The sequence below is a fragment of the Eriocheir sinensis genome, chromosome 12 (assembly GCF_024679095.1).
Source record: "Eriocheir sinensis breed Jianghai 21 chromosome 12, ASM2467909v1, whole genome shotgun sequence".
Lineage (NCBI taxonomy): Eukaryota > Metazoa > Arthropoda > Malacostraca > Decapoda > Varunidae > Eriocheir > Eriocheir sinensis.
Genome location: NC_066520.1, coordinates 2,810,708 through 2,837,019, shown reverse-complemented (window position 1 = coordinate 2,837,019; position 26,312 = coordinate 2,810,708). Strand labels below are relative to the sequence as shown.

The window sequence follows — 26,312 nt, the reverse complement described above, 5'->3', positions numbered from 1 at the left end:
CTTGGGCCCCACACAGATACCCTGTTGCATCCCTCATCTGGGGTCCGTGTGGACAAAAGTGGGGCTCATATTTGCCTATCCGGGGCCCATCAAGATTGCCCAACTGGGAACCCATATTTTTTGCCCACCTGGGGCCCACATTTTTTGCTGGCTGGGTAACGCCCTCCTCCGCGGCTTTGGATATCAAATTCTGGCCAGGCGGTTGCTATCTGGTTGCTTTTCTCGTTGTTAAGCTTCTTGGATGCCGGCCCCGGACTTGCGTAGGAGAAGAATATTGGGTACAACTAGCCCCTGCAGGCAATGGCTGTCCGTTTCCAGCCAAGCAGTCTTCAAGGGCCTTCACTCTGTCACTTACTTACAATATTTCTTTGTATGTCGTCTCCCGTACCACCTCCATCTCTTGTTGAAGATTCGTGTGTTCTTTCTTCATTTCTATCAGGCGTTGTCCCAACTTTGTGGTCACATCAGTCATTTCTCTTCGCACTTCCATCTTACTGCTTTTAGCTGCTGTAATTCTGTGAAGCGATCTTCTAGCTGTTCATTGAGTTCTTGGAATGTTCCTTCTTGTTGTTGCTGTGCTCTTTCTTGTTGTTCTTTGAGTTCTTGGAGGATTTCTAGCTTCTTGTTGTTGGTGTGCTCAATTAATTGTTGTTCCTTGAGTGCTTGGAGTGTTTCTTCTTGTTGTTGCTGTGCTCTTGTAGCAGTCACCGCTCGAATCGCGTGTTTCTTCCCCTCAGTGACACATAAGAAAATGGTGCACTGCATAGAAGACTTTAAAATTGTGTTTTCATGTTCATCGTTAGTACTTGTCTCTGTCCGCGTCGTGTCTTCAATGTTTATCTTTCTTGTACTCGTTTACCTTTGACTGTCCGTCTATGTCCTTTTGTTGTCCACCGTTACACATTGTTATACACATACACCAACACTTAAATGTTAACCTACACAAGCAACATTCACACGAACGCATACCCACAAAAACACCTTTTCCTTGTGTTGTGTTTGTCTCAATGACTTGATGTATTTTTGTCCAATAAAGTACAGTTCAGTCTAGCGTGAGCCGCGGTCAAGGGCAGACGGGCAGCTCCGCGCTCCCTCTGACCTGCCCGGCAACTCTCTCGACCACGTGTTCTCGGGCGTTTGAAGATGAACTCGAAGAGTGACCTAGTGCTTAACAGTGCGGGGAAGAGAGGAAGGGCCTCCTCTCCGTCAGCGTCCCCAGAGAAGGACTCGACACCGAAAAAGGCTCGCGACCACGTCCGTAACTTGCTCGACGACTGGAGCAGTGAGGGATGGTCGCCTGAAGGCGCCGCTCGCTGTCTTCAGCACGACCCGAGGGAGGGCAACGCCAGTGATTTAGGTTGTGACCCACTCGACCTGTCCATCGTCAGCGTGAACGAGGAGCAGCAGCAGCAGAAGGACGAGGACCAAGAATGGACGACCATCACGAGAGGTCGAGCTCGCCACCAGCAACCCCCGAGGCCCAAATTCAAGCTGGGCAGCCTGGGGGGACCACGACAGCGCCTACCAAGCCATCACCGCCCTCGAGAGGGAGCAACCGAGCCTGCGGATGGAGGTAAGGCCCAACCTTCAGGGCGAGTACGTCCTTACACCCAGGGACGAGGAGTCGGCGGCGCTCCTCCGCCGCCTCGCCGAAGAAGGGAACAAGGTGCTCCTTCTCGACCCCAGCGAAAGGAGGCATAAGGTGGTGCTGGAGCGCTACCCTCTCGACCTCCCCCTCGACGCGGTGGAGGCTCACCCTCAAGTGGTCTCCGCACAGCGCCTGTGCTCCCGGAGGGACAAGGAGCCCACAAGGCAGGCGCTGCTTGTGTTGGTGGGGCCGCCGCCCGCCAAGCTAGACCTCGGCTGCTGGGGCAAGTACCACCTGCGCCCTTACCAAGGTGAGCCTGTGAGGTGCTTCAAGTGTCAGCGCTACAACCATCTCGGGGCACGGTGTGGACACGCCGTCAGGTGCGGCGTGTGCAGCCAGCCCCACCCTACGGAGGAGTGTATCGCCCGCCACAAGGCCCACGAGGCGACCACCGCCAAGTGTCCCAACTGTGGGAAAAGCCACCACGCGTGGAACCCACGGTGCCCCGAGAGGCTCCGCAGGCTGCCCCGGCCACATCGACGGCAACAGCAGCAGCCCCAGACGCTACCAAAGCGGCGACGACGGCGCCGCCCCAGGGCACCACGCGGCCAGCCCAGGCAACAGGCCTCCCAGCACCAGCAACAACGGCAGCAGCAGCCCCGCACGGACGCTCCACGAGGCCAGCCCCGGCAACAGGCCGCCCAGCGCCGTCAGCAGCAGCAGCAGCCTGCACGGACGCTCCACGAGGCCAGCCCCGGCAGCAGGCCGCCCAGCACCAGCACCAGCAGCAGCAGCAGCCCCATCCGGATGCTCCACGTGGCCTGCAGCAGCAGCAGCAGAGACACCCGCAGCCCCCACGTGCCCAGCCCCAGCAACAGCGGCGGCAAACTTCCTCACCTGCCCCGCCTCCAACCAGGTCAGCGTGGGGTCAACGGCAGGTCCCCAGAGGCGCCTACACCCCATCCCAGTCCTCATCAAGGTCGAAAGGAGGGATAAGCCGGAAGGACCGGAAGGACGCAATTGTTCCCCCCTCCCACCATCACCAACCCGAGCAAGGAGGAGCAAGATCGCGTTTTCCACGCAGCAGCGCACAGGTCGGAGGCCCAGGCGGCTCCGCCCCCTCGACGATTGGCCCGCCACCAACAACGGCGGAGAGACGCGCCATGACCCCGAGCGACCCTCTCTCTCATGAGCCTGTCTCCCTCACCGAGGAGACACGCGCGGTGGTGAACGCTATCATGGCGCGTATGACGCAGCTGTTGGCGAAGCTCCTCGCCAGCCCTGGCCACGCCCCCGCCAGACAGGAGGATCTGGAAGCGCTCCTCCGCCAGGAGACGGTTACAGCCATCTCTGCGTGCGGCCTCCAGTCACCACACACCTCGAGGGACCCTTGCCTGCGCGCCCTCCACCCAGCTGACTCCTGCCGCCACCAAGATGGAGAGTCGCGGTGCTAAGAACGCCGCCTATACAGGACCGCCTGCAGGTCCCCCTAAGCTCAGAGTCCTGCAGTGGAACGTGCAGGGTCTGCGTCCCAAGAAGCACCAAGTGCTGCAGGCCGTCTTCGAGGAGGACTTGGATGTAATGCTCCTCCAGGAGACCCTAGCGCCTGCCGACTTCGAGTGGCGGGTGGCGGGCTACAGCCTCCACTCGCTCCACGCCACAGACGGCACTCGCGGCTGTGCGGCGCTGGTGAGGAGCGCCATCCCGCACACTAGAGTCGCCGCCCCAGTCCACTGCGGGGATGGCGTGGAGGTTCTGGCGTTGGAGCTGCACGTGGGAGGCCGCCAGCTGCTTGTGTACAACATTTACAGGAGCCCGAGACACCAGCTGGAGGCGGGAGAGCTGCTCACCCTCGCCTCCCACACGAGCCTCCTGGTGGCGGGCGACCTGAACGCCCACCACCCCATGCTGCACTCTCCGTCCCGAGCCAACGAGACGGGCCGCCACCTGGCAGTCCTGCTCGAAGACATCCCTCACGTCCGCCTGCTCAACACAGGGGAGGCCACCCACACCCGAGGGGGCAGGCTTGACCTCACGCTGGCGTCGAGAGACCTGGCGGCCGGCGCCACCTGGCAGGTGCACCCCACCCTCACCAGTGACCACTTCGCCACCCTCACCACACTCCCACTCGCTCCGCCCGCTCCGCACCGCCCTCCTCCGCGCTGGAACCCCAGGAGAGCGGACTGGCCCAAGTTTCAGTCCTCCCTCGAGGAGTGGTGGGCCGCCTACCGGCCCCCGGCTGACCTCCACCAGCAGGAGAGGGACCTGACGGCGGCCATACAGAGGGCAGCCGACGCAGCCATCCCTAGGAGTGCTCCAAACCGCCGTCATCGACCTGACTGGTGGTTTTACACCGAGGAGGTGCGGGAGCACAACCACCGCGTAAACGTCCACAGGAAGCTCTACAAGAGGCGCCCCAACCCCACCAACTTGAGACTCCTGCAGGACGTTGTGACCCGCGCGCGGCGGGTATCCCTGAAGGCCAAGGAGACCAAGTGGTTGGAGTGGTGCTCCACCTTCAGCCAACACACGTCTCTGGGCCAACTGTGGAAAAGCGTGAGGACGGCTTCCGGCGCTGCCCCGCAACGCCCGGCCGCGCACCCACACCCGCAGCAGGAGGCAGAGAGGCTCGTCACGGTGTTCACCGCGCGGGGCTCCAGCAACCAACTTCCTCCCGGCACACAACGCCTCCAGCAGCAGCTCCAGCTGCATCGCGACGACGCCGTCAGGGTGGCGGTGGAGGAAGTGGATGAGACCGATCGGCCCTTCACCCTGCGGGAGCTAGAGCGGGCGCAGAGGCGTGGCCGCGACACAGCAGCGGGGGCGGATGGCGTGCTGTACTCCATGCTGGCTCACGCCGGGCCAGCCGGGGACGCCGCGCTGCTGGCCGTGCTCAACGCGTCGTGGACGGCGGGCCGCCTGCCACCTGCGTGGAAGGAGGCCGATATTCAACCCATCCCCAAGCCGAGGGAACCCACCAAGCTCAGGCCCATCTCCCTCCTCAGCTGCACAGCCAAAACGGCAGAGAGAATGGTGCTGGCTCGGCTACAGTGGCGCGTGGGGCCCCTTCACCCACACGTATTCGGCTACACCCGCGGCGTGAGCACGGCAGACAGCATCCTCACCCTGCTGGCGCAGGCCAACCACCGCCCTACCGTTGTAGTCTTCCTCGACCTCGAGAAGGCTTTCGAGCTGGCAAGTCCTCGGGCCGTGCACGCCGCTCTCGTGCGGAAGGGGGTGCGGGGAAGACTGCTGGCCTGGCTCCGGGACTACCTGCAGCACCGCCGCGCCAGAGTCAAGTTCCAGGGCCTGAGGTCGAGCTCCCGGGAGTTCGAAAACGGGACGCCACAGGGCGGCATCCTCAGCCCCCTCCTCTTCAACCTGCTGATGGAGCAGCTGGTGGCCCTGCCCTTCCACGACGGCACCGTCCTTCTGAGCTACGCCGATGACCTCGCCCTCGTGGTCACCGGAAGGGGCAACAAGCTCAGGAGGACGCAGCAGTCGCTTGACCTCATCAGCGGGAAGTGCGAGGAGCTGGGGCTCAAGATCTCGGCGGAGAAGTCCCGGGCCATGATGGTGAAGGCGACAGACCCAGCCTGGCAGCTCCGCGTCCAGGGAGTCGAGCTGGCGTGGATCGACTCCTACCAGTACCTCGGAGTGTGGGTGGACAAGCGGCTGTCCTTCACAGCCCACGCCACCTACCTGAGGGAGAGGACGCAGGCCAGGCTGAACGTGATGCGAGCCATGACACGACCCACCGCGGGCGCCACTTTCTCCGTCCTGCGCCTGTACTACGTGCAGGCTGTCCGCTCGCTGGTGGACTACAGCGCTCCCGTCCTCGTAGCGCTCTCCACCAACCAACAGGAGCGGCTCGAGGTGGTGCAAAACACCGCCATGAGGACCATGCTGGGGGCACCGAGGTGGTCCAGCGCATGCGTCATGCAGAACGAGACCAGTTTGGTGCCCCTCTCCATCAGAGTCCAGCAAGTCATGGCCTGCCGCGTGGCCAGGGTGTTTCACCGTGACACGGAGGGCGTGGCGCAGAGGAGGCTGCGGCTCGCGCTGGTGCAGGACGAGACGTTCCTCCGCCGCAACCCGTGGCTGTTTCACGCACAGCTGGCCGTCCACAGCCTCGTCCGCATGGAGGGCTGGCCCTGGCCACAGGCGGACCTCCCTGCCCCCACCTTCCGCGCCCCGCCCCCGTGGGAGCTCCCCTCCGCAGAGTTCACCGCCACTCAACTCCCCGCCAGCAAGGCTGTCTGTCCCACCGCTGAGCTGCGGCAGCACGCCCTCATGGCCATGGCTCGGGTCACCGAGCCAGGCTGTGCGATCTACTACACCGACGGCTCGGTTGACCCAGACAGCGGAAGGACGGGCGCTGCTGCCATCACTGGCGGGACCGAACTGGGCGTGCGCACCCCCGACCACTGCTCCACCCTGCAGACCGAACTGGTGGCTATCCAGCTGGCCCTGGAGCACGCCCACCACCGTCAGGAGGCCACCGTGGTGCTGCACACTGACTCCAAGTCGGGACTACGGGCCCTCCAGCAGCCGCAGCCCAAAGACGACGTGGGCCTCGTCACCGCCATCCTGGGCAGCCTCCAGAGCCTCGCCGCGCAGGGGCGGCGGGTGAGGCTCAACTGGATTCCAAGTCACGTGGGGTTTCTCTATCCGTGAACCGATTAGCACTAAGAACATTCGCTACCACTAACACTCTTTCTTGTTTCTCCCCCTGCATGTAGTCTCAAAGCTTCCAAGAGTTCAGTCAACACGTCGTCCCTGCACAACAAATGGATGGAATGAGTAATGAAAGTGTGTGCGAGCGTTTTGAAATTGATGTGTCATGAGGATGAAGGATGTGGAGTGGTGATAGAAGTGAAGCGACAGATTTTATAGTGGTTTGGTCACATGGAGCGAATGGAGGAGAGTAATTAAGATGAAATGGAAGTGAAATGGAGAGATGTGGTGCAGGAGTACGCAAGGGATCGAGAGGGGAGAAAGATCCTTGAGAAACTTTGAGCAGGCAAGGCGGGAGTGTCTGGACAGAGAAAGATGGAAACTCTTCTGCCATGGCCATCCCCTGGTGGGAGCTCCTAGAAGCAGGCGTCGATGAACGTCTTCCGTTTAGCGTAACCCGTTTCTGCCTTCTGGGTCGTGATCGCCGCCGCCGCCATTTGCATGCCTTATTTCCCATATTTGGGTATTTTTTGCTACAACCACTGCATCCAGGTGGTGCCTGGTGATCCGAAATTGTAGGTACTGTATGCCAGTTACATATTTACCCATAGATATGTGCCGAAAACCATGAATAATAAGTTAAAAGTGGTGCAGTGGGCGGGGCGTTAAAATTTTAATTTCGGGCCCAGCAAGAGGCCTGTAGTGGCTTTCAACGAAAACAGTTTGATGAATAAATGTGTGGAGAGCCATATATGTATGGCGGGGCAAGGGTTTTGTGGCCGGGCGAGGGAGGGGAGTGAAACGCGACGGCTGTGTTTTATACAGAATAGCACCCACCCGGATGCCACACTGGCCCTGTGTCCCTGGGTAATGGGCTCCCTCCCACCACAGGCTCAAGGGCCAGTGCGACGGAGATGAGCACCGAGGCCACGCGCTGCTATAGCGTATGCCCCCAACTTTACCTTTACCTTACAGTGACTGACGTTTTTATTGCCGATACATGTTGATTTACTATTCATCATTATGATAACCATGAATAGGCTACTAGTTAATTTTCATCATCATTGGTAACCCCCATTTATGCATAATGTAAGGACGAATCGTTTGTTTCAGTGACTTTATTGTGTTATTTGGGTCACTGATATCACAAAAAAATACCAGTTAGGTTAGATTAACAATGAGTGAAGCATTAACAATTCAATATTATATTTAAATGGTAATCAATTGCTAATCGAGCAGCAGTAGATTGCTATCCATCAAGTAAGGTTCAGTTGCCTTAGATTGTAGTGCGGCGACTAGGCCTGATAAGGGAGCCTCCTATAACCCACTTGGCAAGTGGGGTACTTCTTTGGCTGACTCAGTAAGGAGTGGCTCTCCCGTCACGCTGGTCGCGGGTTCAAGATAAGTACAAGATAACAAATTATGTGGTTATAGGTTCAAATATGTTAAGTTTCCTAAATGACGAGTTTTGTTTAAAATTATATTCCATCATATTTTTGTTGCCGAGGTATAATTTGAAGGCATGAATAGTATTCCAATTGTTGTAGAAAGTATCCAGTTTGGATTATCAATATACAGTCATCTATCAAAGGTGGCATACGCTGGGGGGCGTGTCGCCTCACCCACCCTACAACGCCAAGTCCAAGGCTCCCTCCGGACAAGTCTCCATGCAGGGCCCCCTTTCATCCTGAGTACCTCCTGGCAGGATTTATCAACTTGCTCAAGTCACAAACTCTGTAGGTGTCATTATTAGTTTCTTCTAATCTTAGAGTGAGTCAAAACTGTAAAGTTAACATGTACCCAGTTATGATAATCGTTATTAATAGTTTCATGTATTTTTTAATTTTGAGTCTCAACGTGGTCCATCGACGTCCCCAATCACACCTGGGAACCCAGCAATGTCTTGAAATTCAGTTTCTTTCTTGATTAATCTGTGTAATAAGAAAAAAAACTATTTTTGTACCTGTTGTTAATTGTGCTCAATGTTTTTATTGGTTAAATAAATGCATTTGTACAGTTGTTTTGCTTTATTTTCTTATGCCGGAGGATAGAATTGATCTTGATTTTCATGACCCTATTTGTGCTGAGTGAATGAGGGAGTTATAGTTCAGCAGTGTTATCATTAGGTAAAGTTGGAGGCATTTGATAAGCTGTGTGTTGTCTTGATCTTGACAAGTAATGCACAGGGCACAAGTACAGGTGCATAACACGGATATTTGTGTTGGCTGCTGGGGGAACTGGGGTGCTGAGTGTGTAGGGAAGGGAAGTGAATAGGTGTACTAGTAGTTAGTTTTGGTGTGTTGTGACAAGTGAGTGTGTATTTGTTTTCTGAATTAGTCTATTGTACCGCAGTCTAAAGTCTGTAGGGGGAGGCTGTTCCAGTCACGTGTGGTGCGTGGAAAGTATGAGTCTGTACATGTGTCAGTGTTAGTGTGATATGTTTGGTATTTTTGGCTGAGTGTGTTACAAGTACGCTGACTGTTTGCGTCCTGTAAGTATGTGTGTGGGTCAATGTCAATGTAAGTGTATGTGATCTTGTACAGAATTTTAAGTGTGTGCTTGTCTGCACATGTGAAGAGGTTACAAATTAATCTGTGTTGTGATGCCTGGTGTTCAAGTTCATTGTTTATAATGAACCGAGCCACCTTGGTGTTGATTAGTGCTAACTTATAAATGTTTGTGTGTGTGTGTAAGGATCCCACACCATGGAGCAGCATGCTAGTGTTGGTCTCACAAGTGTGTTGTTCATCAGCGCTTATTATTATCATTATTATTATTATTATTATTATTGATTATTCTTGGCCGGGCATGGATTGAACCTCGTACTTCGGGAGCCGGGGAGAAGTGAAGACAAAATTCACACGTTAGCATCTCAGTAGTAGCGGTGTGATTTGGGAGGGAGGGAGGAAGCAATGAATGAAGAGGGGGAAAACACAGGTGTGTTCCCATTGGGGGAGGATTAGCAGAGATAATTATCTTCTCTTTAATGTAAGCAAGTGCCAGGTCCTTCAAGTTGGAACGAGGAATAAGAAGTTCGATTACGAAATGCACGGCGTTAAACTCAAAAGCGTTCAATGCGTCAAGGACTTGGGGATCAAAATCGCGTCAAACCTCAAATTCTCACAGCAATGCATCGATGCAGCAAATAAAGCGAACAGAATGTTGGGCTTCATTAAAAGAAATTTTTTATTCAAGAATAAAGATGTAATACTCCCGCTCTACAATAGTTTAGTCAGACCCCACTTGGAATATGCGGTACAGTTTTGGTCTCCCCACCATGCAAAGGATATTGCTAAATTAGAAGGTGTTCAGCGTCGGGCAACGAAAATGATCCCTTCCTTCCGCAACAAATCCTACGAAGAAAGGCTTTCTACCCTTAACATGTTCTCTCTTGCCAGAATTTTCTCTTTTCTACACTCACACACGTCCTCTGCGTGTAACGAAACACACGATAAATTAATCCAGACAAGGAAAGATTTGCCGGCGCCGGGGATCGAATCCGCGACCAGCGCAACGGGAGAGCCACTTCTTTACCAGTCGGCCAAAGAGGTACCCCACTGGCTAAGTGGGATATGGGAGGCTCGCCCATCAGGCAAGTCAGCTTTACATATATATATATATATATATATATATATATATATATATATATATATATATATATATATATATATATATATATATATATATATATATATATATATATATATATATATATATATATATATATATATACAGTCATCCCCCGCCGTTCGCGGGTATTTCGTTCCCGGACTTCGGCGCGATGCGCGAAACCGCGAACGGCGGGACTATAACCCTATGGGAAAATATGCATTTGGGGAAGTCACCTCTGACACGTCATATAAAACATGTTTTTTTCGTTCCCAAAAGTAGCCCAATTTGCGATAAGTAGCTCAATCTGGCAACACTGCAGTGTGGCGGCGCGTGAATTTTTTTTTTTAGGATAATGTTGCTATGAGAAAATCTCGACCAATAGCAGTCGTCCCTGAGTGAGCTGCTGGCCAATAGGAAAGCATGACGTCACAGTCTAACCGTGACGTCACTCAGGAGCAACCTAAAGGCGGTGTCACACTAGCACTTTTTCCGTCAACTTTTTCCGTCGTTTTTCTGAAAATCGTCGATATCTTGGCTGTGGCCTGTCACACACAAACGGTGTTTCGTCTGAAACTTTCCGTCGGCACAGACCATGGGAATGTAAACAAACATGGAGTCCACGCTGCGGCAAAGATACGCTGCTCTGAACCTAATACTGTGTATTGTGAGACTTAGACGAGCTAAACAAGCCAAAAAGCGTGCATGGATGCGCTCATGGTTGGCTCGTCGGGAAAGAGAAAGTGTGTACCACAGGCTGTTAAAAGAGCTGAGTTTAGAGGATCATGAGACTCTGAAGAATTGGATCAGGTTGGACAAGAGCCAGTACCACAGACTTCTGGAGTTAGTGACACCTCTCATTGCCAGAAGTGACACCAGGATGAGGAAGGCTGTCACTGCAGGAGAGCGTTTGAGACAGGTTGAAGCCACGCGGAAAGTCTCGGTCTTGGTCTTGGAAATGTAAACAAAGGCGGAAATTTGCAGGCGGACACGATCCTGATCGTCTGACAAATTCATGCGATAAGTTCATGCGGAACGATGAAAAATCGACGGAAATGGCATTAATCGACGGAAAAAGTGCTAGTGTGACACCGCCTTAACGTCCATTGCCCCGCCTCCCTCCTCTCTCCCTTCCCCCTCCTCTCTGCCTCCTCCTCCTCCTCTGCCTTCCTCCCTCCTCTCTCCCTGCCCCCCTCCTCTCTGCCTTCCTATTTAGCGTCAATGCATCCGCGTATACGCGAAACTGGGGCCGCGTATAAGCGGGGGGGGGGTCACAATTAGTTGACCGCGAATACGCGAAACCGCGATGGGTGAGACCGCGAACGGCGGGGGGTGACTGTATATATATATATATATATATATATATATATATATATATATATATATATATATATATATATATATATATATATATATATAGTCACACACACACACACACACACACACACACACACACACACACACACACACCTATAATTAGCTAGATATTGAGGTATGTGAATGAATGATAATTATAATCCCAATCCCTTTTCCCCGTGAGTGAAGTGTGGGATATGTCTTTATCCCCGCACCCCTTAGGGTGCGTCCACACGGTCGAACAATGTCCGTCGGACAAACACAGTTAACAATGGAAAGCGGAAAGGCTTGCTGATGACGTCAGAAGCGAGGACCAAGAGGTGTACCGGACACTGCCCATGTTCGTAGTATCGGAACTTCGGACACTGTCTGGTGGGACAGAGGCTTAGAAGTAAACTCTCGATTTACGCGTTTTTTTTTAAATAACGCGAGGTCCAAAATCCAAATAAATGTTTAATTCACACGTTTTTTCCACTTATACGCGATATTTTATGAAGTGGCCACTAGATGTCTCACGCAACTGGACTCACACGGCGCCGCGGCCACACAGCTGAGCTCAGTTCTTCCCGCGCGCCACTTGAACAACAATACAGTACCCACGCTGCCACGCTACTCAACAATAGGGGTGGGCAGGTACCGGTACTAGTACCGGTACTAACGTTACCAGCTATACGGTACGGTACCGGTACCAGACTGCTTGGTACCGGTACCAATACTAGCCAGTCGCTCATGGTGTCCATCATTTCTTCCTCACACGAGTGAGGTTGAGACTGGGTGCCTGAGTGGATATCTCGGTGATATGGATATTCTCTCTCTCTCTCTCTCTCTCTCTCTCTCTCTCTCCACTGAATGAAGTGAATATTTATTTTTCGATAGAAACCTACCTCTCGTTTGATTTACATTGTTTTTGATTTACGCGACCTCTTCATGGACACAATACTCGCGTAAATCGAGAGTTACCTGTATATGATACTGCCAGGCACACGACGAACAAAGTTACTTGGTTATCGGATTTTCTAAGTCTGTTAGTTGATTAGTTCTCACCTGCCCTGTCAACATGGCTTGTGCACCATGGTGATGATGTACCGCACTAGACGCTGGCAACAACCACCTGTCGCCGAAGTCCACACTAACACTGACGTAAATACCTGTGTTGTGTTGCCAACGGACAACAGCTTCGAACATTGTCTGCCGGCCTTTGCCTGGTGAACAGAGCAGAAACAGTGGTATACAACTTAATCTGGTACTACTGTTTCCTGCCATATCAACTTCCCTCGTTTCAACAATTATGACGTCATCCTGCTTCACCTTATGATGTGGTAACAGTGTTTGTCCGACAGACTACTGTTCGACCGTGTGGACGCACCCTCAGGGAGGTCACTCCCAGCAGTCCGGGTGTGCCCCCCCCCCCCTCTCTCTCTCTCTCTCTCTCTCTCTCTCTCTCTCTCTCTCTCTCTCATCCATAAATATATAAATGAAATTTGACTGGAATATAAAAATAGTTTATACTTTAATTGCTATCAAGACTATTGAAAATCACACACACACACACACACACACACACACACACACACACACACACACACACACACACACACAGGAACACACACACACACACACACACACACACACACACACACACACACACACACACACACACAGGAACACACACACTTGTGGCCCAGACCTGACCGAGGTCAGACATGGGTCACGGCGCTCCGTAAGGAGCAGCCTGGGGCCAGCCTGTTGTCCTCTCCCCTTCCCCTCTATCCCCCTCTCCCTTTTCATCAATAACCCAACACTGTAAGAAACTTTTGTGACAAGCTTAATCATGGTGAAAGTGAGTGCAGTGCGTTTGTGGTGCCGTGAAGACAATGACGAGTAGTAATGGCCAGTGTGACGTCGACGCCGCCTAACCATCCAGCCGACGCCGGCCCCCAGGTGCCCCCAGGTACACTAGCCCGACCATCATGCTGCTGGGAGAATTCGGTTCAGGTGCAGTGCAGTGTTGAGGCCCGTCACTCAGGTGGAGTCATGGTTGGGGCAAGGGCAAGTGGCATGGGGCAGTGCAGACGTTTTGATGTTCCCACGCCTACCGCTTCTCGGTCCACCTCTTCCTATATGATTCTTGTCTCACCGGCTGGAGAGATTAGCAGGTCATCGCTAAACTGAGTGACGGCCGACACCGCTTCTACCTGCACCCCTGCCATCAACTGCGACCTGACCCTTTTTTTGACTTGGGGTTGACCTGGGGCTTAAACACCTGACCCGTCACCCGGAATTCCACACAGCCTCCTTCAGCACTAACGCACTGCATTCCACCACCTCACCTCCCCCCCTATACCCCTTTCACATTGTACTTTTTTTTTCTATTTTATTTCAATATTGTATTTTTAACATGTATATTTTCAGCTTTACAGCTGCAATCACTTAATAAACCGTTATTATTATTATTATTATTATTATTATTATTATTACACACACACACATGCACGGGAACACACACACACACACACACACACACACACACACAGATCGACGCTAAAGTGCACTTGCTCATGTCGGGAGGGTACCTGCTGGTGATTACGAGTCCAACACTTGATCAGTCCGTTGTGAATTACACACATTCTCTCTCAATGTTTCTCAATTATTTGCTGAATGTATCCAAGTTGTTTCTCAAGTGCTTCCCGAAACACTTTGGAAACGTCTGGGATACATTGTTGTCAGGAGAGCGAGGAGGAGGCCGACTCAGTTATGGAGGGACCTCTTACTTAGCTTACTTATGTCTGTCTACCTTCTGTCAAAAATCTGAGTAAGATTGAACGAGTACTTTTTGAGATATGGGAGTCCAAAGTTTTTGCTCCGAGTTCGTCTGCCGATTGCAACGAGTTCGTGCGCCGTGCGCCGAGTTCATTCCTGTTCACTAAGCCAAGATTGGGCTATTTGGGCTTCAGATAACACGGCATGGCAGAGCACAGGCTTGGTGGTGTCTCCCAGCTTATCAAAATACTTGCAAATTAATATTTTTTTTCTCCTACTTTTTCCTCTTATTCCACCTCCTTTACCTCATGTAGAGGGTGAGGAGGGAACGGGGATCCAGGAGAGCGAGGAGGAGGCCAACTCATGTATGGAGGCACCTCTTACTTAGTTTACTTATGCTACATTAAAAAAATCTGAGTAAGATTGAACCAGTGCTTTTTTGAGATATGGGAGTCCAAAGTTTTTGCACCGAGTTCGTCCGCCGACTGCGATGAGTTCGTGCTCCGAGTGCGATGAGTTCGTGCTCCGAGTGTGACGAGTTCGTCCGTGCGCCGATTTCGACTGAATCTATTACCCTGGGACACAGGCAAGTATCTAATCTAAAAATGAGTTTGCTTTCCCGGAAAACCCATTTATCCATCAGCCTGATAAGGAAGATAAACAGGTGGTGTGCCATCTGCCTAGGCTGGGCCTATGAATTTTAGAGTAAAAGAATCGACATTAAGATGGTACAGCAAGACACAGAAGCTAGAGGGAGTAGACTGGCATGTAGGAGACTGGGGGAGCAAGCTGATGTTTAAAGCAAGAACGAGAACCCCGCAGCTAAATGGCAGGAACAGGGAAGGGGGAAACCAGAACTGTAGCTGTAGGACATGGGAGAATCAGTGGAACACCTAATAGTAGAATGCAGCAACTATGAGAGGGGAGTTATAAGCAGCACCAGGGAGGAGTGGGCTTTTGCTAGAGGAGGACAACGGGGCAATCGCACGGTACGTGTTGGGGCTGTATGGAGATGGGAGAAAAGGGCACAAATGCTTGAATAAGTGCACGGATAAGCAATGTCAGTAAGTTATTCTAGCAACAAACTGAAAAGTAAAGTGTGATAGTGTATTGCAGTGAAGAAAAATTAAGCTACACAGCACAATTGATAGGAAAAGTGTGTGAATAAACAGAAGAGACGCCCGAGAGGAGGAGGACAAGTCAAAAGAAGAAGAAGAAAGCTTGTTTACATATCCGCCTAAATGCGTTCCATTTACGGCGCGAAAACCCGGACCTGGGTCTGGATTTAAAGCCGAACCTGATTCCGGGTTTTGTGTCTAATGGAAGACGCCTGAAATGATGTGATGATGATGAGTAAATGTAGCGCGTTTTGGGGGATATCTCGCTATATTTAGAATTTTGCGTTAGCACCACTGACTGGGCGGCAGGGTTGTGTTGTGAAATTTTCTAGGGGTGTTGTTGGGAAAAAAGAACTGAGCAGTGTAGGCTCTGGTGGCTGTGGCCCCACAACTTAAGTAGCCCCATAAAACACTCCAAAAGAAAAGAACTGAGCAGCGAAAGTGGAGTGAAAAGTGTAATGGTGGAAAATAGCAAAAGGGCATCGAAAAGCAAAAGCAGGGAAAGAAATATCACCTGTTCAGAGTGAAGTGCAGTGTGCACTGTGAAGTAACTAAGTGTGTTGTGAAGTATAAAAGTGTGGAGGAGGAGGACCTAAGAAGCGATACAGAGCGTTACAGGTCAAAAGAAGAAGAAGAAGCCGCGGGGAGGCACTACACTTTATTTTACATTTTCTTTGTTTAAAATGCTTACGTACACAGACGCACCGACCGCATAGAAGTGGATGAAAGTGCAAGTGAGTTACGTTCCTGTTCACATTGATTGATATGCATCATTACAGGCTTCAGGGTAATCATAAAGATGATATTACAGCCGTGGACCCATGGCCTAACTACTAACTAACTACCTAGTAGGTCCAGTCCAGTAGGAGGCGAGGGAGTGCCTTTGTAACGGTCCCACTTATGGTCCTTGTTCTCGATTGGCGTTGTTGAGTATTTTAATTTTGGTGAATTTTCTTTTTTCTACTATTCCAGATTTTTGTTGTATATCTTTTCCTGTCTTCAATTTCTTCCAGTGATAATGGTTGAAACACTAATATATTGGCTATTAAGTATATAGTCTCTGCTTTGGTTTTCTGTGTTCTGTTTAAAATTTTGATTTTATCTTATTTCTTTATATTCTTCACAGTCCAGTAGAAAATGTTCTAAAGTTTCTATTTCTGCACTACAACACGGAAACTTCACTTTTTCTCTGGAACTTGAAACCTAACACACTGAAGATATTACTGATAATGATGCCGTAGGTAACAGATGTACAAATAAGAATTCACCACGGTTATTATGGAGATTCACTACATGCCTCCAATATTGAAATGCCAGAATTTGCGGTATTATTCTAGTGTTTGCCCATACTCACCCGTTGCAACCAAAATTGGCTAGGGGGCCATTGAGACTGGGGAATGCGGTGGTAAACATGAAATACGTCGCAAATGCATAGTTTTTGAGTTATGGGGGGTTGAAAATTACCCTAGATGTAGGGAAATTCCTTACAATTACTTCGATGTAGGGAAATTTCATCCATTCTGTTTTTTTTACAACTTACGGAAACCACGCAATTTCACTCACTCTCCATATCAAAGGGGGGTTCGAGGGGGGCGAAGCCCCCTGTTACAGTATTAAGGTCATAATGAAGCATCTAAACGGTAAGTAATTTACGTCATAGGAATCTTGCAACCGTCATATACGACTATGTATTCACTTACTGGTAGCACGTACGAACGCGTGAAGCAGGTTTGGTATCACGTATGAACGCGTGAAGCAGGTTCAAACGCAGGCTACTTGTGTTCAATGTCCCTCAGTTAGCTGTTAGGTCATAAAGTTTGGTTGGGGTACTTTAAGAGGGGGGGGTTCCAGGGGGGGTGCAGCCCCCCCTTGGTTAGCAGGGGGGTTGAGGGGGGCAGAGACCCCCCCGTTATCAGGTCGTAAAGTTCGGTTGGAGTAGTTTAAATATGCTCCCCCACCCAAATACCCCGACTTCCCGCGGGTCCCCCAAGATTGTTGGGGGAAGGGGATTAATTCGGCTTCTTCTTTACTTGTAAGTACTTCCGCCTTCATGTTATGGTCGAGGGACATGTATTTTGTTTTTTTAACTATAATATATGGAGGCGTATTATCGTATTCAGGAGGCACGGAGTCAATATCCACAATTACCTTGTATACTGGGAATACAAACCCGTGAAGCAGATTCAAAATGCGGTCAGTAAGGATTCATGTGTTCGAACAGCTCGGGCAGGAGGTTTGAGAGCCTTCACTTGCTCTAGAACCGCACTACTGATTATGGCGCGGCGTTGGACGGATCAAAGCTAGCTGGTGGTTTAGCTTGTGTCAGTGATAAACAATGAAGATACACTGTTTGGTGCCACGGACTCTACTTGGAGGACAGAAACCTTGCGATGAGGTGACAACCTACTAGAGAGAGAGGGCATGAGTGTGGTGTAGGTGGTTTATGTGAGCGCAGATGGCCTTCGGCGCCACGCCAGATGGTGAGGTGAGCATCGTTTGGTGGGTTCACTACGCTTCTCTCCCAAAACAAGCTTGGGGATCCAGTGAGTGCGTGGTTTCCGTATGGCAAACACTAAACTCGTCACAAACGCTCATTTTTAGTGGTGGTGGGAGGAAAAAATCCCTGATCTCAGATCATTTATTGCTACTAGTCACCAAAATTTCATATTATAAGTTTGCAAACATGTTTCTAAGAATATTTCTGATGCATGCTAGCTCTTAATATTGTACCTGGTCCCTCTTACAATGTAAGTAAAAAAAAAAAAAAAAATTGTTATGTTTGGAAAGGACATTGGCTGAGTGGTTAGCGGGCGGACCCTGCATTTACTGCATTTTGGACAATGCGGGTTTAAATCCACCGCTTCCACCTGAGATTTTTCAGTCACCGGCAAGCGTCATAAAACTACCCACATGTTGTCCTGAAGACCACCTATCAACCCGGACTCTAGAGGAAACCATCCAAGGGAATCAAGAATGAGCTCCAGGGGACAGCATGAGCCAAGAATAGATGGAGCCACTATAAATACTTGCCTGCACCATGACAGACTCAGGCTGACCACCAGGCCCCTCTAGAGAGCCTACCTGCGCTATAGGCTGACACGTAAAAAAGAAAAGAAAGTATTATCGTTCTAAGAATGAAGGTTTCAGAAGGTGCGACCTTCCTCATTGACGCCAGGTTTTCTCTATAATTTCCAGCCTCATACCCTTCACTGACATGTAATTTCTGCTTTTTCTTTGATCGTTTTGCTGGAGTGTGAGCTTTTTCTCTGTTCTTCCTGGACCTATCATCTTACGACACTCTTAGAGCTCTGAGCAGGCCATCGGCTCCACATTACACTCTCATGCCTGGCTTCACTGCCAGACATTTGATTTATTGAAAAAATGCATCAGAAATATTAATAATTACGTGTGTAATGATATTATACCATAAATATTGATGTAAACAAAAAGCAGTTGTCCACGTGAGTCAGGGGGTGTGCGGGACCTTTAAATTTGCCCTTTAAATATAGATTTTTTCCAAAACTGGCCACGGATGAACTGTCCTAGCCCACATGTATCTCTCAGTGGCATTAACTCATTTTTCATATTTTTTCGTAAAATCACTACCGGACAGTCCCCTTAATGTAAGAGATTCCAGAGTTCAAGTAGTTGGTTTGAGAGGCTTTTATGTTGGTTACATATGTGTGACGAGTATATAGGGTCGTGGTCAGGTGTTTGTTGGCTTTCACCTGCCTGGCCCACCTGGTACTGGAGTGGAGAAATGGCGGCCAGCTGTGCTGGATGTGATTGGAATTAGGTTGAATTGGGGAAGCTTTTTGAGGACAAAGAGAGCATTTTAGACTTCTTCCTCTTGGCAAGGAAGAACACGTGGTTTGGTGGGTCCAATGTATTCCGTCCAGTAAAGGTAAGGGATTATACCATTTACCGTTGATGAGGTTTAAGGCCCTGCTCCGCCGCTGATGCAGCGCTCTCGAGGGCCGTCAACAATTGCAATGTTAGCCTCAACAATAATTCTCGATGCTCTTATTTTCAAACGTCGTAGTGAGTGAGTGAGTGTCTTAACCCTTTCATTGCTAAACGCTTGCAGCGGGTGTTAGGCGTATTTGCTGGTGGCGCTAAACGCTCGCTGCGAGCTCCAGCCGCACTCAAATCTCCCACGTATGAGAGTGTTCCAACACTAATTCTCACAACACAGGATTGCTAATTGAGTGGGTTCTTCACTAAATTTGGTGGAAAATCATATCAGCCCAGCGCGGCAAATCTACGGACGAGTAACTGGTGGATGTTCTTGCCCAATATAGCGGCATTTTTGCATAGCTTCACCTATCACCTGACTGATTCTTTGACCAAATAGTTGTAAATATTTCAGTTGGCAATACTCCCTTGCCAGAGTCTGAAAAAGAGATGTCCGCAGTTACCTCAATATGGCTGATCATCCCGCACGCACCGACATAAGTGTTAACATTCAACACTCCCTGAACGTGCATGTACGTTCGCAAGAGAGGCATACATAACCGACTCCTATAGATCTGGACCTCCTCTTTCCAGTGGTGTTTTTGGTTTTTAGCTGTGATGAGTAGTTTTTGAGATACAGAGGTTAAAAGAACCCCCCCCCCCATTGGGCTCCCCGACTGCGCCTGAGGGGATAGTCGCGTCCAGACTGCGCGCAAGGAAAGGGTTAATATGAGAACTTTTTTTGAAAATGCAAATTGGAGAGGGCTGTACAAAGCCAAAAGTACACAAGACAAGTGGGAGGAGTTTTTAAAGCTGTACAAAGAAGCCGAGAATAGATATGTCCCTAAGGTAACCAAAAAGGATGTTGGTAAAAAGGAGTGGTTTAACAAAAGATGCGAGGTGGCTAGAAAAAGAAAGGAGGAAGCTTGGAAGGGATGGAGGAGACGAAGAAGAATCAACGCGTTGAACAATTTCAAACAAGCAAGGAATGAATATACAAAGATTAGAAGAGAAGAAAAACGGAAATATGAAAAAAGATATAATCGACAAATGCAAAGACCAACCTAAATTATTTTATAGACATGTGACGGGCAAATTAAAGAATAGAGAAACAATTGATAAACTGAAAATGGATGGAACTACATATGAAGACCCAGCAGAGATGGCAGAAGTAATGAACAATAGCTTTCATAGAGTTTTCTCAAAGGAAGACGAATTCGTACAACAACCGGGCCAGGAAAGAGGAAGGGTTATGCAGGAGATACAGTTAATGGTGCAGGAGGTCAAAGAAAGCTTGAACAAGCTGGATGTAAGAAATGCGACAGGGCCGGATGAAGTATCAGGGTGGATCCTGAAAGAGTGTAGTGAGCAACTTGCAGAGAAACTGCACTCCATAATGAGCACCTCCCTGAGTGAAGGAAGGATACCACAAGATTGGAAGAGAGCAAACATAGTAGTGTGATGCTGGGCTGATATGATTTTCCACCAAATTTAGTGAAGAGCCCACTCAATTGGCAATCCTGTGTTGTGAGAATTAGTATTGGAACACTCATATGCGGGAGATTTGAGTGCGGCTGGAGCTCGCAGCGAGTGTTTAGTGCCACCAGCAAATACATCTAACGCCCGCTGCAAGCGTTTAGCAATGAAAGGGTTAACAAAGTCTGCCTTAGAGTAGTTACTTCTCCCTATTTTGTGATCCTCTTTTCGGTCAATCATTCTCTTTTCTTTTACTTCAAATTCCACAATCGCCTGGTCACTCTACTGTTGGGCAATCTATTTTAATATTTTCTATTACTTCCGGTTCCTTGCTAAAAACCAGGTCTAATCTTGATGCCTCTCCTTCTTTCCTGAATCTAGTATGTTCTTTAATCCATTGCATCAGCACATGTTCCATTGCCAGTTGCAGGAGTCTTCCTCCCCACGACTCTTCTGTTCCCTGCGTCTGCCAATCCTCCCATTCTACCTCTTTGAAATTCAAATCACCCATTAAAATTATTCTCTCACCCTCTCTCAACATTCCATCCAGGCAACTCACTGTGTCTTGTATCATTTGTTCATATTCTCGGGCCTTCCATGCATTGGTTCTTGGTGGCACATAACCCTCCTACATACTGCCTCCTTCGTTACTTCAGCACCCACAATTTTCACTTTCAGTACCTCTACCAAGCCTTCACCCTCAATCACCTCTTCCACCCTAATGCCTTTCCTTACCATCAACATCACACCTCCCTGTTTTCTCTTTCTGTCTCCCCTCCATATATTGTATGCACCTTCTCCAATCCCCACCACCTCAACTGAGTCACACAACTTAGTTTCTGTCAGCCCCACAATATCAGGTTCTCTGTCTCTCAAATAGTCGTTAAACTCTATCCACGATGACACTATTCCATTGATATTCGTATAAGACACTTTCCATCCTTCCTCCTTTCCTGTTAGACTGTTAGTGTGTGTCTGTGTGTGTGTGTGTGTGTGTGTGTGTGTGTGTGTGTGAGCAAGAATCTGCTGTGGATGAAACAATGTGTGCAGTGAGAAAGGCTTAAACCCTTCCATTGCTAAACGCTTGCAGCAGGTGTTAGGTGTATTTGCTGGTGCTGCTAAACGCTCACTACGAGCTCCAGCCGCACTCAAATCTCCCGTGTATGAGTGTTCCAACACTAATTCTCACAAAACAGGATTGCCAATTGAGTGGGTTCTTCACAAAATTTGGTGGAAAATCATATCAGCCCAGCGCGGCAAATCTACGGACAAGCAACTGGTGGATGTTGTTGACCAATATAGCGACATTTTTGCATAGCTTCACCTATCACATGACTGATATTTTGACCAAATAGTTGTAAATTTTGCAGTTACACCCCATCATCAAAAGATCTACAGTATAGTTGCCTTACGGCTGACCGTCGCGCATGTATAAATGTACGTCTTCACAGGCAACACCCCCTGAACGTGCCTGTACTTTCGCAGGAGAGGTTTACATTACCGAATCATATAGATATTGGCCTCTTCTTTCCAATGGTGTTTTTGTTTTTTAGCTGTGATGAATAGTTTTTGAGATACAGAGGATAAAAGAGCGAGCACTAGTGTCACTTGCTGGTGGTGCTAAAAGCTCACTGCGAGCGCCAGTCGCACTCACAGCAAAAAACACCCCCTGAACGTGCCTGTACATTTGCAGGAGAGGCTTACATAACCGAATCTTATAGATCTTGGCCTCCTCTTTCCAATGGTGTTTTTCTTTTGTAACTGTGATGAATAGTTTTTGAGATATAGCGGTTAAAAGAGATCCCCTTCCCCCGCTGGGGTTCCCGAGCGCGCCTGAGGGGATAGTCTCGTTGCGAGCGCTTAGCAATGAAAGGGTTAAGAGTAGGTGTTTGGGAGAGGTCGCCTAAATTTAAGCGTGATCGCCAGGAACTGACCAATGTGGGTAAGCTAGTACTTAGAGGAAGTAGAATTTGTATTCCAGAAAAGTTGCAACAACAGGTGTTAAGTTTGGCACATGAAGGTCATCAGGGTATTGTAAAATGCAAGCAGAGACTCCGAGAGAGAGTGTGGTGGCCAGGTATTGACAAAGATGTGGAAAATTTAGTTAAATCTTGCAGATCTTGTCAACTCATAAGTGTAGACACACCACCAGAACCATTGCAACCTATTGTATTGCCTGATAAACCATGGCAGCAGATAGGGATAGATTTTTGTGGACCATTCCCAGGAGGTGAGAATTTGTTAGTGGGTGTAGATTACTATTCCAGATGGTTTGAAGTTCAAATCTTACATGCTACTACATCTAGTAAAATTGTTGAAACATTAGACAACTGGTTCACTAATCATGGTATACCTGAGGTGATAATAAGTGATAATGGACCCCAGTTCAGAAGTGAAGAATATATACATTATGTGCAAAGTTTTGGTGTCACACAAGAAAATTATGCCATACTCACCACAAGCTAATGGAGAAGTAGAAAGACAGAACAAGACATTGTTAAAAGCAATAAGGGTAGCCCATTCTGAAGGGAAAAACTGGAAGAAAGAACTGGAAAAATTTCTGGTAGCTTACAGAAGCACACCACAAAGTGTGACAGGTAAAAGTCCATTTGAAATAATGTATGGGAGAAAAATGAAAAATAAGTTACCATCACTAAACAAGGAACTGGATGAGTGTGTTGATGTGATTAGAGAAAGAAACATGATCAGAAAGGAAAAAGAAAAGTCATATTTTGATTGTAAGAACAACACCAAAGTAATGGATGTGGAAAAAGATGACATAGTTATGTTAAAACAGAACAAAGAAAATAAACTGTCAACTAGGTTTGCATCATCACCTTACTAGGTATTGGAGAAAAAGGGGAACAGTGTCCAAATTGAAGGATGTGATGGAAGTCAGAAAAGAAGAAATGTGGTACATTTAAAGAAGATGAATTTTGAGGATGGAGAGGAGAAAAGACAGTTGTGGGAAAGAGAAAAGCATAAGGCTAGAGAGGATGATATAGACATGTATGAAGATCTTGATGACAACCACATAGAGATTCAGAGTAATCAGAGTGTACACCATGAACAGGAGAATGTGCAAGAGCAACGGTCAAAGAGACACGTGCAGAAACCAATTAGATTTAAGGATTATGTAACCATTGATTTTGTAGTAGAGAGATGAGTCAGTAGTTATAAGGACTACACAGTACAAAAGGAATTTCATATTTACATAGAGTACCAGCCTGATAATTATTTTTGTGATAAAAGAAAGTACTTTATTTTGTTATACCATTGTATTATGTCTTCTGATGTGGAGTCAAAAGAAGATACACAAGCAGTGTGTTCTATTTTTGAATTTCTATAGATATTGTGGTAACATAATCTGTAAGGAAAGGAGGGATGTAGTGTATTATGAGCAGGAGTGAATAAATTGTGAGGCATCAGATTAGTGGAGTAACTGACTGGCGAGAGAGCGGCTTGTAAACAGAGATAATAAATGTGCGGTAGAGCACGGGTCTTTAATGATGCCTGTAGCCAAGTTGTGAGGGCATGGACCAACACAACAGAGCACCATTCTCGTGCCTCCTACCATCCCCCCCGACATTGCCTTTGTCCTTATGTGCTTGCCTCACCCCAGCCTGCATACGGTTGACCTTTAGCCTTGCAGCATTGTAAAATTTTACAAATTTGAACTAACAAGTTTTGCCAAATTGGCAGCCACCTTCTGGGCACAACTTGGTCCTGCGTATTGTGAGGATTTAACTGTTGTATTTCTGGGGAGGTATTATGTGTTTGCACTATTTTTTCATTAATATCACTACTTTTTGATATATTTATCTAGTTATACAGCTGTCAAACTCTGGAGTTTGACACTGCAACTATTTTTCTAATAAGTTTACGTATTTGTGCTTGTCTAATTTGTATTACCCATTGATCTCTTATCTGAATTCTTACTGAAGGATTTATCTTTTCAGAGTGCAATCTACACACAGCAAAATGAATGAAGATGATGACTGGGAAGAGCTTGATGAAAATGCCATGGAGGAGTGCATGGTGTTGGCAACACAACTGTGCTCAAAGCAACCATCACACTACAGTGCTGCTGATGATGCCCAAAACAACACCCAGCATTTGAAGACACAACATTTTAAAAGTTTCAGTGAAGCAGACAATGGAAGGCAGTCCAATTTAATTAGTAATGAAAGCCTTAGCAATGTTCATGACAGTGGAGTGTGCAGTTCGAGAAACAGTAATTTGCATCAATCAGTATCAAATTCATCACGCATTTCACATCCACCAGTATCTAACTCGAGAAACAGTCTAAATCAAGTAGCCAACACTAGCAGTACAGCAATTCAGAAGAAAGAGCCTCCTCAAAATAATTACAGAAGTCGATTTAGTGACTTCTCTTCTACCACAGTTAATATAGGTTTGCCTCATACCTCACTGACTAGGAAGTCCTCAAGTTCAGGAAAAGGTCAGGTTCCTCTTGTGACGAGTACAAAGGGAAGTCCTAGCAAAATGAGAAGTCCTGGTGAGACCATGACTGAGAGTGATGGTAATGAGGAAAATGCTCACTTGTTGCACAAAGCTCAAGAAGAAAAGAAAAAGCTCGTTGAGAGGATTATCACCATGCAGGGAGAGGTAAGAACACTGATATTTTATTTTATTTTTTATTTAATTTATTTATTTTTAACCCTTCCACGGCTAAACGCTCACAGCGAGCATTAGGCGCTTTTGCTGGTGGTGCTAAACGCTCGCTGCGAGCTACAGCCGCACTCAAATCTCCCGCGAATGAGAGTGTTCCAACAATATTTTTCACAACACAGGATTGCCAATTGAGTGGGTTCTCCACTAAATTTGGTGGAAAATCACATCAGCCCAGCGCAGAAAATCTATGGACGAGTAACTGGTAGATGTTCATGTCCAATATAGCGGCATTTTTGCATAGTTTCACCTATCACCTGACTGATTTTTTGACCAAATAATTGTAAATATTGCAGTTGGCAATACTCCCTTGCCAGAACCTCATGGAGAGATGTCCGCAGTTGCCTCAAAATTGCTGATCATCTCGCACGCACTGATGTAAGTGTTCACATTCAACACTTCCTGAATGTGCATGTACGTTTGCAGGAGAGGCATACATAACCGACTCCTATAGATCTGGGCCTCCTCTTTCCAATGGTGTTTCTGATTTTTAGCTGTGATGAATAGTTTTTGAGATACAGATGTTAGAAGAGACCCCCCATTGGGCTGCCCGACTGCGCCTGAGGGGATAGTCGCCTCCCAAGCCCGCACAGTGAAAGGGTTAAAAGCTGCCTGTAGTGCCAGTGGACTTTCTTGAGGGGTCTCTTTGATGACCCCAGCATGTTGGTGGCTCAGGCTAATTTTATTTATAGTGGCTGACATGATGTATGACTCTTGCTTGGCCCATGCTGCCTCCCGGTGCTTCTCTTGACCAAAGTCGCTGAAGTTAGGGTTGATTGAAGATCTGGGCAGCATGTGAAGGAAATGAGCCGCGTCCGGGAGATCCAGGAGGGAGGTGGGTTCAAATCCTGGCCGCCACACAGCTGGGATTTTCCAGTCACCGCCGAGTGGCCAAAGACTACCCACATGCTGCCCTGAAGACCACCTATCAACCTGGACTCTAGATAACCTCTCCAAAGAGAGGCTCAAAGATGAGCTCCAGCAGTGAACCCTATACTATGGAACGGACACTTGCCCCAGCCTTGTCATTAACCCTTTCCTTGCGTGCGGGACGGGATGCGACTATCCCCTCAGGCACAATC

At 48.5% G+C, this 26,312-nt stretch overlaps 1 protein-coding gene across 4 annotated transcripts in view; it reads left to right on the top strand.

Annotated features, from left to right (window-relative positions):
* The first annotated feature begins 14,861 nt into the window (after nucleotides 1–14,861).
* The window catches only part of LOC126997302 (uncharacterized), a 173,270-nt gene continuing 161,819 nt past the window's right edge, over nucleotides 14,862–26,312 (top strand). Inside the window, exons 1-2 of one of the 4 annotated variants that reach the window (XM_050858302.1) lie at nucleotides 14,862–14,979; nucleotides 24,498–25,167. In XM_050858302.1, coding sequence (XP_050714259.1) covers nucleotides 24,520–25,167 — 648 coding nt within the window. In that variant the 5' untranslated portion in view covers nucleotides 14,862–14,979; nucleotides 24,498–24,519. Of the gene's footprint in view, nucleotides 14,980–15,202; nucleotides 15,843–24,497; nucleotides 25,168–26,312 lie in introns of those variants that run through there. The other 3 variants (XM_050858303.1, XM_050858304.1, XM_050858301.1) reach the window with 3 other exon arrangements.